This window comes from Lampetra planeri, chromosome 27 (assembly GCF_965212315.1).
Source record: "Lampetra planeri chromosome 27, kcLamPlan1.2.h2, whole genome shotgun sequence".
Taxonomy (NCBI): Eukaryota; Metazoa; Chordata; class Hyperoartia; order Petromyzontiformes; family Petromyzontidae; genus Lampetra; species Lampetra planeri.
This window is the reverse complement of record NC_136133.1, coordinates 5,736,120-5,751,161: the sequence shown is the minus strand read 5'-3', so window position 1 is coordinate 5,751,161 and position 15,042 is coordinate 5,736,120. Positions and strand designations below refer to the sequence as shown.

Genomic DNA, 15,042 nt, shown 5'->3' with positions numbered 1-15,042 from the left:
ATTTATAGTGATTATGCACGCCGAGGGAAAAACCGGAGCGCCTGGAGAAAAACCCACGCAACCACGGGGAGAGAGAGAGAGACACGCAAACTCCAAATATACATCAGCAGGCGTCAGGGTTGAGATCGACCCCACGACCTCCTGTATGCCAGACGAGTTAACATCTCGCCACCGTGGCGCCTGTCATCATCATACAGTCATCACATCATGAGCAGCCACAATCCATTCACTGCTGGATAAAAATTATTCCCAATTAATTCCGTCACAATTCCTTGCGTTGGCAATGCACAGCCATCGCTAATGGTCTCAACTATTTCTGTAACGATGAAGGATAGAGCTCGAATCGCCATAATGACACGGCATGGGGGAAGCCTTCATCCAGCATGCCAATTGGTAAAGGACTCGAATAAGTTATTACAACTATTATATTGCCTATGAATCTCCTAATTAAATAGAGGCTCCATTACAGAATAACTGTATCGGCTTCTCGCGTAATTTTTTTTGTAGCCGCTTGCAATCCAAATGAACAAGCTCGTCAGCTTGTTTTGCACCACGGTGGCGAGATGTCAACTACCTCGCCTGATCCTGACCCTGACGCCTGCTGTACATTTGGAGTTTGCGTGTCTCACTCTCCCCGTGGTCGGCTACATTTTTTCCTCTGGGTCCTGCGGTTTGTCCCTCCACGTTTAGAATCGACTTCACGCGTTTACATTTTCACACGATAAGCCACTTCGCTGAGCTATCATTTGTGATGGCCTGGCCGCTTCTGAATAAGGGCTTTACAGCTCGGTAGGGCCTCAACTGGTAAAATAGAAATAGTCCGCCTGGACAGTCACGGCGTTTGAATAGTTAAAAAATATATATCGTTTTTTTTATAGTTTGCTTGATGAATAGCCTCCCCATGGTGCTTCGCTGTGCGGGAGCCTTCCCGTCGTGCAGACGATCGCGCTGCTCTCCGCTTGTCAGTGCGATGAACGAGTGGCTTCGTGTCGCTGCTCTGTTTCAGCGAGTTCAACACGCAGGAGGCTTTCGCGACCAATATCGTCCATAATAGAGGTTTTTTGGGTTAGATCGTGTCACTTAGTAAGGTTTGTCACGTAAACAGAACATGCCAATTCGTTACTAGTACAGCACATCGGTGTGTTGGAGAGCCAAGCCACAACATTTACAATCTGAGTACGATGTTTCGCCAGTAATTACAACCAGCTTCATCAGGCGACAGCCAGATTTGTGGAGAAATCCACCTGTTTCGTTCCTTAAATAGAGGGGTAGATGTGATGACGTCACTTGTGAGCCCTTCTTGTGCGAAGTACGGTAGGGGGGGGGGATTAATGAATGCATATAAATGAATATGGATATCCGTTGCCGTTTGGGTTATTTATATGGTAACCAACGTTCATTATGCATGCGCATTATGCAAGCCCATTGCTCTTGTACTTCCTGTCGATTGTGCGTCTTTTTCTCTTTCAGTGAAGCAGCGATGGAAGAGTCCAAGACCTTCGTCACGTCCGTCATTCTGGGAAAAGATCTGGTCCCGAGGTGAGCCACGCACCACACCACACGCACCACACGCACGGCGGTACTGACGGTAGACTCCTCCCTTGCCGCCCGTGCCAATGTCACCTCGGGTGGGGGCCGGGGGGGATGGTCAAAACTAAAATTATCTGGAAGAATCAATTTCACGAAGGAAATTGTGTTTCCCCTGAAATCGTACAAACGACGATATAAATTTATCCATTTAAGCGGCGCATTGCACGGTTTTTAACACCATCCGATAAAATGGCGTGGCGGTTTGCTTAATCGGTTTCTCGCTGCATGGTTTCAATGCTTTTAAGGGCCATCGCTGAACATTAACCTGGTCCCAAAGAAAGGCATTCCACGGGGCTATCTCGTTGGACAAAGGTCTGTGGCGGGTGAATGAAAGAAAAAAACAACACCTCAGGAAATGGATTGACACGCCAAAATAATGTTAAATCATCCACATATTGGAATTGTTTTTTTTTCTTCCGGGGTTAAATAATAAAACATGCAATGGTTGACGATGCCTTCCAAGCGGTGATACCCAGTGGCGGAAATGGGCCGATATATACGGCACTACGCCAGTCCGACACTTCTTGGAACACCAAACGCGTATCAGGCCCCCTGGTGTAAAATGCACAAGGATATCCAATCCATTTCCATGGCCTCTGTGTGTGTGTGTATGCTACGAAGATGAGCGAGATATTGCCCAAAACATCACCTATTATATACACTCCCCTGTCAAGGCCACGGTGTTATTGACACATGCGTCGGGGTCGTTTGTTATTTAAACGTGCATACTACTGCCACTGTTTCAGAACAGTTCCTACGCTGCGACGTTTTCGTACAGAGGGGAAACGGCAGTGAACTTACGTTTGTGGCTCCTCCACATCCTAAATGAAACCTCAACCCACATACGATCACCGCAAACAGCTGACCACTTGGCTCGATAAGGCCAACGTTTAGACGCTTGCGGTTTTCGGGCACGGTTGTAGATAAAATTGTCTGGTTGTCCGTCTCTCTCTCTCTGAGTGGTTCACAATGGCCGTGTTGGAGACGCTCAGGCTGACACTGCTGAGATCTTACATTAACAGTCCTGCGTCTGAGTGGCTGTGTGTCTCTCTCTCTCTCTCTGTGGTTCATAATGGCCACGTCGGAGATGCTGAGGCCGCACAAGACGAACATCGTACACCGTTTTCGGAAAACGCTCAGCCCGCCGTAGACAAATTAATGGCCCGTGCATACCACTGTATACATCAATGTCCGTTTCCATGGCGATGCTCGGGGTTGTAAAAGAGAGAGCGCGTGGGGATTTCAATGACAGCGCTTGTGCTTAAAGCATCGAGCCGGAGAGAGAGCGCCTCCCCGCTCCGGCGATCGCCGGAGTGTCGCCATCCACGTGACCTTTCACCCCCGCGTCCCTTTGCCCCCACCGCCGCCTTGCAGTGGCGGGGGAAAGCGCCACACCATCCACACACACCCCCCCCCCACCGGGACTCTCCCTGGTGGGAAGCGGCCGGCTTGATGCCTCAATAACAAACGCCACTAGAGAACGGGGATCTGCTTCAGTGGTGGATATAAGGGGGGGTCGGGGGGGGTGGGTAAGGGGGGGGGTAAGTGTGTGCCCCCCCCCCCCACCCCAATTGTATGTAAGTATATTTATCAGCGAAAATACATTGCGTATTCTTTGTTCTATAAATGCATTAATGTAAGGTCGTATTTCAAAAAGCTTGGTATTTCGTGACGTTCGTGGCAATGGCCCTCCAATTGAGCGCGGTTGGCTATGTATGGTGCAAAAGAAGTTCGACGTACGTACATACGCACGTGTAAAGAGCAAGGCCAAAGAGAGGTAGAGGGGATGAGAGTTGGAGGCTGCGCTTGTAGAGCGCGGGGCGTGACAACAGCAGAGGGGAGAGTTTGACGACGGACCTCAGCGGGTTGCGACGCCGTGCTCCCGACTGGCATTGGGACACCGCAGGTATCTTTTCGGTGATCACAAGCTCCCTGCCCATAGACTCGGCACTGCCCATAGACTCAACACTGCCCATAGACTCAACACTGCCCATAGACTCAACACTGCCCATAGACTCAACACTGCCCAGAGATTCAACACTGCCCATTGACTCAACACTGCCCATAGACTCAACACTGCCTATAGACTCAACATTGCCCATAGACTCAACACTGCCCATAGACTCAACACTGCCCATAGACTCAACACCGCCCATAGACTCAACATTGCCCATAGACTCAACACTGCCCATAGACTCAACACTGCCCATAGACTCAACACCGCCCATAGACTCAACATTGCCCATAGACTCAACACTGCCCATAGACTCAACACTGCCCAGAGACTCAACACTGCCCATAGACTCAACACTGCCCATAGACTCAACACTGCCCAGAGACTCAACACTGCCCATAGACTCAACACTACCCATAGATTCAGCACTGCCCATAGACTCACCACTGCCCATAGACGCACACTGTCCATAGACTCAATACTCCCCGTAGACCCAAGACTCCCCATAGACTCAACACTGCCCATAGACTCAACACTGCCCAGAGACTCAACACCAGCCATAGACTCAACACTGCTCATAGACTCAGCACTGCCCATAGACTCAACACTGCCCAGAGACTCAACACCACCCATAGACTCAACACTGCTCATAGACTCAGCACTGCCCATAGACTCAACACTGCCCATAGACTCAACACTTCCCATAGACTCAACCCTGCCCAGAGACTCAACACCACCCATAGATTCAGCACTGCCCATAGACTCACCACTGCCCATAGACGCACACTGTCCATAGACTCAATACTCCCCGTAGACCCAAGACTCCCCATAGACTCAACACTGCCCATAGACTCAACACTGCCCAGAGACTCAACACCAGCCATAGACTCAACACTGCTCATAGACTCAGCACTGCCCATAGACTCAACACTGCCCAGAGACTCAACACCACCCATAGACTCAACACTGCTCATAGACTCAGCACTGCCCATAGACTCAACACTGCCCATAGACTCAACACTTCCCATAGACTCAACCCTGCCCAGAGACTCAACACCACCCATAGATTCAGCACTGCCCATAGACTCACCACTGCCCATAGACGCACACTGTCCATAGACTCAATACTCCCCGTAGACCCAAGACTCCCCATAGACTCAACACTGCCCATAGACTCAACACTGCCCAGAGACTCAACACCAGTCATAGACTCAACACTGCTCATAGACTCAGCACTGCCCATAGACTCAACACTGCCCAGAGACTCAACACCACCCATAGACTCAACACTGCTCATAGACTCAGCACTGCCCATAGACTCAACACTGCCCATAGACTCAACACTTCCCATAGACTCAACCCTGCCCAGAGACTCAACACCACCCATAGACTCAACACTGCCCTTAGACTCAACACCGCCCATATACTCAACACTGCCCATAAACTCAGCACTGCCCATAGACTCAGCACTGGGAGGCAACCAGTCTCTCTGGTGAATGGCTGTTGTCGTGGAGAGTCTTATTATAACTAAAACCCACGTGACGAAGGGGAGAGAGACACCGCAAACTCCAAATATATAAATCGAGGCTGATGATAAATCCTTGTTATGCTGGAGAGGGGTCCAGTGAAAGGGGCGTGAGTCACGCGGTTGGGGGTGGGGCTCTGATGGGGGCGGGGTCATTAATGATTCAATACAAATATGAAACTTTTAATACTAAACTTATTTATTTTACCAGGTAAGGCCCACTGAGCTATATAGCTCTTTTTTTCAGAAGCGACCTTGCTACAAATGACTGCTCAACGAAGTGGCTTGTCATCACATGGACATTTATAGCAGCCATATCATCTGAACGCACTCCGATTCTCAATGTGGAGGGGAAAACCGGAGGACCCGGAGAAAATTCCACGTGGCCACGGGGAGAGAGAGACACGCGCAAACTCCGCAACATACAGCAGGCATCGAACCCACGACCTCCTGCACACCAGGCGAGGTGGTTAACATCTAGCCAATTCTTGATTTGAAGCTTTCGTGACTGCAAGGATTCATATTCCTAGGTTTTTTCGGTAAAGTCATGTAGGTAAAAACATTAAAATTAATAAAAGTAAAATAAAATAAAAATCACGACGTTTCGGAGGCAACACACCTGAAGACGGAGGCTTGTGTTGCCTCCGAAACGTCGTGATTTTTATTTTATTTTACTTTTATTAATTTTAATGTTTTACCTACGTGACTTTACCGAAACATCTAGCCACCATGATGATGATGTTGAGAGAGAGAGACACGCAAACTCCGAAACATACAGCAGGCGTCGGGGTCGGCGTTGAACCCACGACCTCCTGCACACCAGGCGAGGTGGTTAACATCTCCTAGCCACCGTGATGATCATGATGAGAGAGAGACACGCAAACTCCGAAACATACAGCAGGCGTCGGGGGTCGGCGTCGAACCCACGACCTCCTGCACACCAGGCGTGGTGGTTAACATCTCCTAGCCACCGTGTCTTCCAAGCGTTAAGGGGCGAGAGCGCTGGGTTTTACGTTTGAGAGTTCGCTCCGTGCCTCGGCCCGCTCTGATGCTCCCCGCCGCGACGATGAAATGCCGGCCTTGTTGCGTGCGCGCCGCGCAACGCAGCGGGGAGCCGGGTGTGATGAATACACAGCTCCTTCAGGTTGACAGAAACCCGCTTGGAAATGCAATTTCTTATGAAACAGAACCCAGGGTGTGTAAACTTTAATATTTGTTTTATAAACGTAGATTGATTTCAGGGAGTTAATAATGGATTGGTTTGAGTGATGTTTCATACCTGCGGGGGACACCAAAGCGAGCTGTGTGTGTGTGTGCATCGTGGGAAGCGGTAGTGTATCGGTTAGCAAGGCCGTAATTTTACTATATATTGTGGGGGACACACACCCCCCCCCCCCCAATATTCAAATATGCTCAAAATGTCCCCCCCCCAATATATTGCTAAAAAATAGATTTATGTTTATATGATTGTGGTTATGGTTGTACTTTATAAATCCCTAATCTCTGCCATTACATGCAATGAAACAAGAAAAGGTAAAAAAGAAAAAACAGAGCAATGTAATACAATACACTATTAGACATTATTGTAAAAAATAAATAAAAAGTCCATCTCATGTGTTAGTGAATTTTTAAAATATTTTAGGCAAGAAATTTGTTTTAAAATATAGATTTTTTTTTTGGGGGGGGCCCCCAGACCCCCTGGAAGATTTGGTCCCCCCCAATGTTGACTCCATGGCTACGGCCTTGTCAGCTAGTACGTCGCGCTACCAACCTGGGTTCGATTCCTGCTCACGTCCAACACCAGTGACGATTATTTGAACTGGACCTGGGCCTCCACCCTCGGTAGACTCGGCCTCAAATGAGTACCTGGTGCGGTGTGTAAACATCGCCACTGGGGAGACAAAGGCGGCCGGACGTGGTGCTGGCCACCCACACCCCCTCGTGTGCTGTGCCGGCCTTCATAGGTGCTCGCTAACAGCACTCGTTCCAACAGTCGGTTGAAGGCTTTACGGGGGATCTTTGTCTTTGTGATATATATGCATATGGAAGCTGCGTAAAGAAGTAACAAAATATAATTTTTAAGGCGTCTGAATGCAGCACGCTGGCGGTAATGTCAACTTCCTCGCCTGATATACAGGAGGTCGTGGGTTCGATCCTGACCCTGATGTGTATATTTCGTGTCTCTCTCTCCATTGCCGTGTGGATTTTTCTCCGGGTCCTCCGGTTTCCCCCCCCCCCCCCCCCCCACATTTAGAATCAACGTCACAACGCGTTTAGAGTATTTGGTTACTGCTGTACATCTTCTACGTGATAAGCCACTTCCTCGAGCTGTCATATGTGATAGCCGGGTCACTTCTGAAGAAGAGCTCCACAGCTCAGTGGCCCCTTAACCTGGTAAAATAATAAATAGTTTAATATTTAAAAAACGTCAGAGCATGGGGATGAAATGGGGAAGAGGTGAAACGAGGAGGCTGATGCAAGCGACTGGGTAATTGAGCCATGAGATCGTCGAGGCTTTGAGGCTTGGCACTGACGGAGTGCGGCAAAGGGGGCTGCTGATTTATTAACTCTACCCCGACGTGGACGCCAGGCTGCCGAGCCATCCGTTTGTCATCTTTATCACAGTAACAATGTGCACCAAAGACAAAGATACCCCGCGTAGCCTTAACAGACTGTAGGGGCAAGTGCTGTTAGCGAGCACCTATGAAGGCCGGAACGGCACACGAGGGGGTGGGTGGCCAGCACCACGCCGGCCGCCATTGTCTCCCCAGTGGCGATGTTTACACACCGCACCAGGTACTCATTTGAGGCCGAGTCGACCTAGGGGGAGGCCCAGGACCGGTTCAGATAATCGTCACTGCTGGTGTTGGCCGCGAGCGGGAATCGAACCCGGGTCGCCGGGTTCGTAGCGCAGCGCAGCGCTAACCGCTGCACCACCGCTCCCCTCTATGTGCACCACTCCCACGATCGCAGAACGGGGTGCCGACGCGGTGTCTGTGCTGTGCTTTGACAGGATTGGGCTGCCCCAGCTGGAGACGTTTCGCAGGCAGCTGTTGGACGTGCTGACAAGGACCAACAGGCCCAAGGTACTCAAAATCGTCGCCCGATACCAGCGCTCCCGCGGCCCACTCGCAATCGTCGACACGGGCCCGGTGACGCTCATTTGGGTCCCCCCACTCCGAGGGGGTGAATAGGCCGAGCCGACCACGGCCAGGGATTGAACCCATTAAAATCTCCTTCGCGATCGCGAGCCTCACACTCTTCGTTGCTGGCTCCCCCCCCCTCAGCCCCCCTCTATCCTTTCCTGTAATTGACATCAGCCGTCGCACCGAAGGCAATCCTTCGCCACTGACTTCTGCCATCCTCACTGTCTGTTCCAGCGTGAGCCTCGTCCATGCTCTGATGTTATCCATCCGTTGTGGTCCTTCGTCATCCTCGCGCACGTGAACCGGGCATTGTGCCCTGCATAATCTGCTGTTCCAAACAAGTTCCATTTATGTCTTCGCTTTGTTTTTTTTATTTGCTAAGTAGTGGGGATTTGTTTTAGCTTTTTTTTTCTGTACGGAACTGGATAATTGATGTGCAGCATCGTGGGATGCAATTGCATGAATTACACTATATAAAATGAAATTATTTTCATTTTTTTAATTCTCATGAGATGACCATAGTAGGCTGAGCCTTCTTGATTTTATCACCTCTAACAGTTTTCTTTCAACACCCGCTTTCTCCAGAACCCGTTCATTTGTTTTCTTTTCAGTCCACCCACGATGCACGCAAAATATCCGTCTATCTATCCATCGTCAGCAATCGTAAACCCATCGAACTGTCCGTACGTACGTATGTTTGCACGAAGTCCTCCTCACCGCCCTCTGCCACCGTGCATCGCAGTTTTCGCGTCGTTCACTTGGACTCTACACCGCAGTCTAAATAAGTCCACGTTTGCTTCTGAACTCAAATCGAAGGTGCCATTTCCGCGCCTGCTCGCCACACTGCCAGACGAGCACATTGAAGCCACGACGAGGGTGTGCAGTTCAGCCTCCACCGTTGCCCCGCTGTGTCCCCGTGCACACTGTGGGTGGTTGGGAGCGTCGGCGAATCCTCATCGGAGAGATGAAGAGCCCCAATTGCGGGCTGTACTCTCCAACACACTACCGGGAGTGCGCTGAAGTATTAACCAATTCGCGCGTTTCGTTTACGCGACGCAACCTCACTAATTGGCTGCGTCAGCTGGTGGCGGGTTTAACGACACAATTTATATTTACACGATGTAACGCAAATAAAAAAAAATTGTGTTCGTATAGTGCATACTCTTAGTTCTTTCGGTAAAGTCACGTAGGTAAAAAATGAAATAAAAATTAATAAAAATAAAACAATAAAATCACGACGTTTATTGTTTTATTTTTATTAATTTTTATTTCATTTTTTACCTACGTGACTTTACCGAAAGAACTAAGAGTATGAATCCTTGCAGTCACGAAAGCTTCAAATCTAGAATTCGTATAGTGCAGCTGCACTGCATGCGCAAGGCTGCATTGCCACATGCGCTAAAGGCGTTAACCACTGGCACGCGAGGATTTCCTCGCTTTCACCCCCCTCCCCGCCACCATCCCGTCGATGATGCCATGAATTGTCACGAATCGGGGTGACGATTTTCATTCAGGAATCGATCCTGTTCTGCTCTGTGGTGCATGCGTCATCTCGAGTGGAATGCGGAGTTTGCTTCGGACGCATGCGGACGGAAAGCGTGACAGATCGCTGTGCGGTGTTGCGCGATTCGATGCATCCTTCCCGCGAGCGTAAGAATCAATTCTAATCAACGAATTGATGCATCGTTTAATGCCTCCAAGGCACTTGTACATAATTTATTTTTATAAAAGAAACAAAAAAAAACCTGTATTCAATCACAGTATAGTGGTAGCGAGGAGACTGATTCCATTAGTTGATATGATCTGGAGGGCATTAGAGCAAACGGCCCTATGCCCAAGATATACATTTTTAAACATTGTGCTCGAAGCTATTGTAGCAGGGCTGCGAGAGAGAGACAGAGTGTGGCTTGCAGCGCGGGGATACCACTGCGCCGGGCTGCAACATCAGCACGTGCAGCTGCTCGTAGCTGAAACAAAACAATTATCAAGTGTGTATCCGCAATACAGGTTTTTGGGTTAGATCACGTAAATATAAATGTGTCGTTAAACACACCACCACCCGACACAGCCAATTAGTAAGGTTTGACACGCAAACAATGCATTCAAATTCATTGCTAGTGTAGTGATATAGAATTGGTCACTACGTAGCATAGCGCTGGCTGTTGTCAGGGAAGAGGATCTGCAGCTTGAAGCAGCTCTGACTGACAGCAGGCCACGTGATAGACCCGAGAGGGATCTAGGGTAAAGGTTACGGAAGGGACACGTCGAGAGGCCCGCTAGTAGGTTCCAGAAGGGGGGCGTGGTCAGGGCGGAGCGAGGCCACGCTGGGAGGATAAAAGGGGACCTCGAGCGGGAGCTCGGGGCTGTCGTTTGGAGTGGGACCCCTGACGTCGTCGTTGCTGTTGAAGATCGTCGCCATCGCCGCTGTCGTCTTGTACCTTCGTCGCTGTCATCGTCCACTTGATAATTGCGCTGCTAGACGTAGTTGGCTGTCTTAGTTCAGCGCCGTAAGTGTCAGACGGCTAGCGTTGTGTTGTAGGCCAGCAACCAGATTAGAGTTGCGTTCAAGCTAGAGACAGAGCGTTGTGGAACAGTGTGCTCGATGTTTAATTCAAGAATTGCCTCCAAGAAGTTACGTCCCCAAGTCAGTCACATCACTAGTACAGCACACCGTTGTGTTCGAGAGTAAACCAACAATATTCACAATTCAAATTCGAGATGTTGTGCGTTTACTCTCCAACACACCGGTGTGCTGTACTAGGGCCGAATTGTCACGTTTCGTTTACGTGACAAACCTTACTTATTGGCTGTGTCAGGTGGTGGTGGGTTTAACAACACATTTTTTATTTTTCGCGATCTAACCCAAAAACCTCTTATGGGTAATATTGGTCGCGAAAACCGACGTTAAACTAATTATATGTATGTTGAACTTCTTTCGCACCCACACGTAGCCACACGTGCTAATCGGAGGCGCGGGGGAAGGACAACAAACTAAACACTAAAAGCAGTCTCTAAAGAAAGGCGTTTTCAATTTTGATGATGTAAAAGTGCAGAGTTTCAGTGGCATCCGAATATCGGGAAGGAAGAGCATTCCGGACAGCCGCAGAAAAGTCAACATACATGCATAAAATCCACAGAGTAAGGACATAACAGCAGTGCATCGTTCCAACTGTGGAAACATTTGACTGGCTTCCAGTGAAAGGAGGCATCAATTTCAATATCTTGATGTTGGCATGCAAGGCAATTCTGATTGATGGACATGCCCTTTTCTCACCTCGTGAAACACACATCTCCTGGTGGTCTCGCCGACCCGTCTGGCTGGTGCTGTTGTCATACTTTTTATAAAAAAAAACCCAGCTCCTAACACTGTAGATCCTCCTCCTTATCATCCCCCTCCTCCTTTCGTGCGATGTCTGAGCGATGTCTGCGCGGTCGACGACAGGGAATCATCGCCATGGAGAATTCGCGTCTTGACATTTCGTGAAGGTGCGAATGGGGCCCCTCGCGCATACAGTGATAATTTCTGCTACGTTCGGAGACGTTAAGAAAAGGACTCGCCGATCTCGTGCAAAAGGTCTCTTTGTCCTCTAAGGCCTCGTCCCGGAATTGTCATGGCAGCTGCTTCTGTCACCACGGCTTTCCAAGTTCTGCGCAACGAGCCGCTTAGCTGCGGGGAGATTACATTAGCAGTCACATTTCTGGGATAGGGGCTCACGCGTAAGTTAGATTTACAGTAAATACATCTCCGTGGTTTACGCGTTTCAGACTTTCATTGTGCAGCTTTTCCCGGGTGCCGTCTTGCGCGCCTCGCACATGGCATGCCACGGGTAAAGCTGCCAAGGAGCGTCTTGGCTCCGCGCCCTCGCCTAGAACTCTCATCTCGGGCGCGGATATCACAGCCGCTCCGCAGATTTATTCATTAATTACCTAGCGTTCACGTCATCAGTAGTCGTGCGCACATGGTCGTCACATGTTCTGGGCGCTGCGAATGAGAGAATGAATAACAAGTGGGCTGACCCCTGTGGACAACAGGGTTCACGGGTATCGGGATGGCACGCTGGAGGATTACGGTTGGCTACGTACGGCGCGAAATAAGTTCAACATACGTATGTGCAGAGGAGTGACAACCGTTACGTCAAGCACTCCCTTGCTTTGCTGTAACACCGGCAGACGTGCCAAGTCCCCTCCTTCGGCAATCCCTCACATGTCGGTTGGAATGATCGTTTTCCATCATCCTCATCATCATCACCGACCTCCTGCCCGTGGGTCCGACGATGGGGCCCCGGTGAGGCCAACGATCCGCGGTCGACGGACTCTCGCCGCCGCTGCTCGCGCGCCGCGTGTGTCCGAGCGGGACGCATGGCCCTCATGGCGGACCGTTGTTACTCGCTCTGCGGCAGCACAGCTGCGTCTGCCGCTCATACTTTAAACTTTTTTTTTTCATTTTTTTCTCTTTCTTTCTTTCCCCCGTTGTCATCGTAGGGTTTCGAAGGGCTGGACGCCAAGTGCCGGAGTCGTTAAAAAAAAAAAAAATTCCAGCTCGTGGCCGCCATCCTAACCAAGCCCTCGTTGTATGTGCCTACGTTAAACTTCTCTCGCACCGTACGTAACTAACCGTGCTAATCGGAGGGTACGTTCCTTCCTTGTCGTCGTCGCCGCCCCCCCCCCGCCCGCCCCGCAGTGGAGGATCATCGTGGGGGGCACCAAATGCCTGCGGAAGTCGGAGCTCCTCACCGAGGCGGAGGCGAACCACATGGTGAACAACAAGCTGGGCAGCTTCCACAGCGACATGTCCCTCACGCCGTGCTCCTCCATCCCGCTGTACCCGCCGGGGAACATCGTCCATGTGGTGCACAACCACCCGCCTGACACCTGGTACGCCAACCGAAATGTGAAACGTGACATGGTGCAGCTCGGACTGGAGGCCACCCCTGCAATGATAATTCCGCTACTTAAAAAAAAAATTACATCCAATTTTATTTACTTTTCCCAACTACAATACGCTTTTAAAGTTGCTGTCTTTGCTGCTGCTGTTGAAGTTGCTGTCAATGTTAATATTCTTGCTGCTGCTGATATGGAGTGGCGAGATGTTAACTCCCTTGCCTGGTATACAGGAGGTTGTGGAGGGCGCGGTGGGGGTGAGGCTCTCGTTACATTCTCTGCAGCGAACGTAACGATGAATCCACCCCTGTCGCCCCCCCCTCCCTTCCCCCCGCCTCCCCACCCTCGCTAGCAGCACGTGCCCCAACAGTTTGTTAAAGGCTCTATGGGTGTATCTTTGTCACTGTCCACCGGTTGGTGCAGCTGCTGGAAACAGGAGGAGCCCACGTACCACGCGCTGTGGGCTGACAACAAGAGCTTCCACGAGGTGGTGATCTCCCCGGCCATGCTGCACGAGCACCTGGCCCACGTGGTCATGGACGGCATGCACAAGGTAACGCGGCCGCTACCCCAGGGCCCGCGCGTTCACTCGCTCGGTTGCTGCCACGCTCCTTTCGCAAACGTTCCTTCCAGGGTTGTGGCGCAGCGGTAACGCTTCGGCGCCGTCGCGGCAAGACGGGGCGGGGGAGGGTGGTGGGTTTCGTGCTCCATTCCGTCGAGATCGGCGTTCACCGCGCGGTTGTTTCCGTCGGCACAACCAGGTGCTGGAGAACTACAACAAGGGCAAGACGGCGCTGCTGGGAGCCGCCAAGATCATGGTGAGCCCCACCATGGACCTGGACCCCAATGCCTGCCTCGGGCAGAACAACACGGCGGAGCGCAAGAGCGATCTCAGCCTCAGGTAAACGCGCGCCGCTTCGTGTGTTGTACGTACGTCCGTTGCACTTCTCTCGCGCCGTGCGGAGTCAACCGTGCCGATCGGAGGAGCGGGGGAAGGACAACAAACTATGGGTCGCTGTGTGAGTCTGTGTGTGTGCAGTGTCAACGATTCAGAGACAGAGTTTCTAAGAGGCACTTTTTTCATTGGCAACTTTCACGATCTCGTCCGCACGCTCTCCACAGTAGCTCAGCCTAGCCTGGACACAACACTAGCCGTCTAACACTGACGGCGCTGACTGAGAGAGCCAACTACTATCTTGTAGCGCAATATCTAGCGGAGACGTTTAGCGACGAGACGACAGCAACGATGAGATGAGTCCACTCCCAGAACCGGCAGCCCTGAGCCCCCCGCTCTCGTCTCCTTTTATGCTCCCAGCGCGGCCTGGCTCCGCCCTGACCGCGCCTCCCTTCTCGAAGCCACCAGCAGGTTCCAGGGGCCTCCAGATGGGGTCCTCTGTGACCCTTGCCCTAGTTCCTCCCCTCTGCCACACACATTGTGCCCACGCCCTCACCGGCGTGTGTGCTGCCTGTCCACTACAACTGCCACTGCTGTCCACCAGCCGGCGCTATTGCACTACATATTATGTACAAACTTAATTTGGAGCTTTTGTGACAGCAGGAATTACTCTTTGGTTCTTTCGGTAAAGTGACGTATCAAGAGAAAATAATAAATTAAATACTAGCATACGACGTTTCGATTGCAACACACGCAATCATCATCAGGTATAAATGAAATAGAAACACAAATCTAGTATACTTATAAATGTAATGTAATACAACAGAGAGTCGGATAACATAACAGTCAACACCCTACCTGGTTGATTACGTTCTTCCCGAGAATGCTACATTTGAGAGAGAGATAAAGCACAGAACCAGAGACATATAGACAGACATTTAAGTAGAGACAGATATCACAGAGATACATAGAGAGAGAGACGTACATCGGCACACAGAGAAATATGTACGTACGTTGAACTTATTTCGCGCCGTACGGAGCCAATCATGCT

At 50.6% G+C, this 15,042-nt stretch overlaps 1 protein-coding gene across 2 annotated transcripts in view; it reads left to right on the top strand.

The window, feature by feature from the left end:
* Window positions 1–15,042, top strand: part of DAGLA (diacylglycerol lipase alpha) — a 112,587-nt gene that overhangs the window by 81,460 nt on the left and 16,085 nt on the right. For both annotated transcript variants that reach the window (XM_078607352.1, XM_078607353.1), the window contains 5 exons: window positions 1,471–1,539; window positions 8,083–8,155; window positions 12,897–13,090; window positions 13,520–13,649; window positions 13,858–13,997. In XM_078607352.1, coding sequence (XP_078463478.1) covers window positions 1,471–1,539; window positions 8,083–8,155; window positions 12,897–13,090; window positions 13,520–13,649; window positions 13,858–13,997 — 606 coding nt within the window. The remainder of the gene's footprint in view (window positions 1–1,470; window positions 1,540–8,082; window positions 8,156–12,896; window positions 13,091–13,519; window positions 13,650–13,857; window positions 13,998–15,042) is intronic.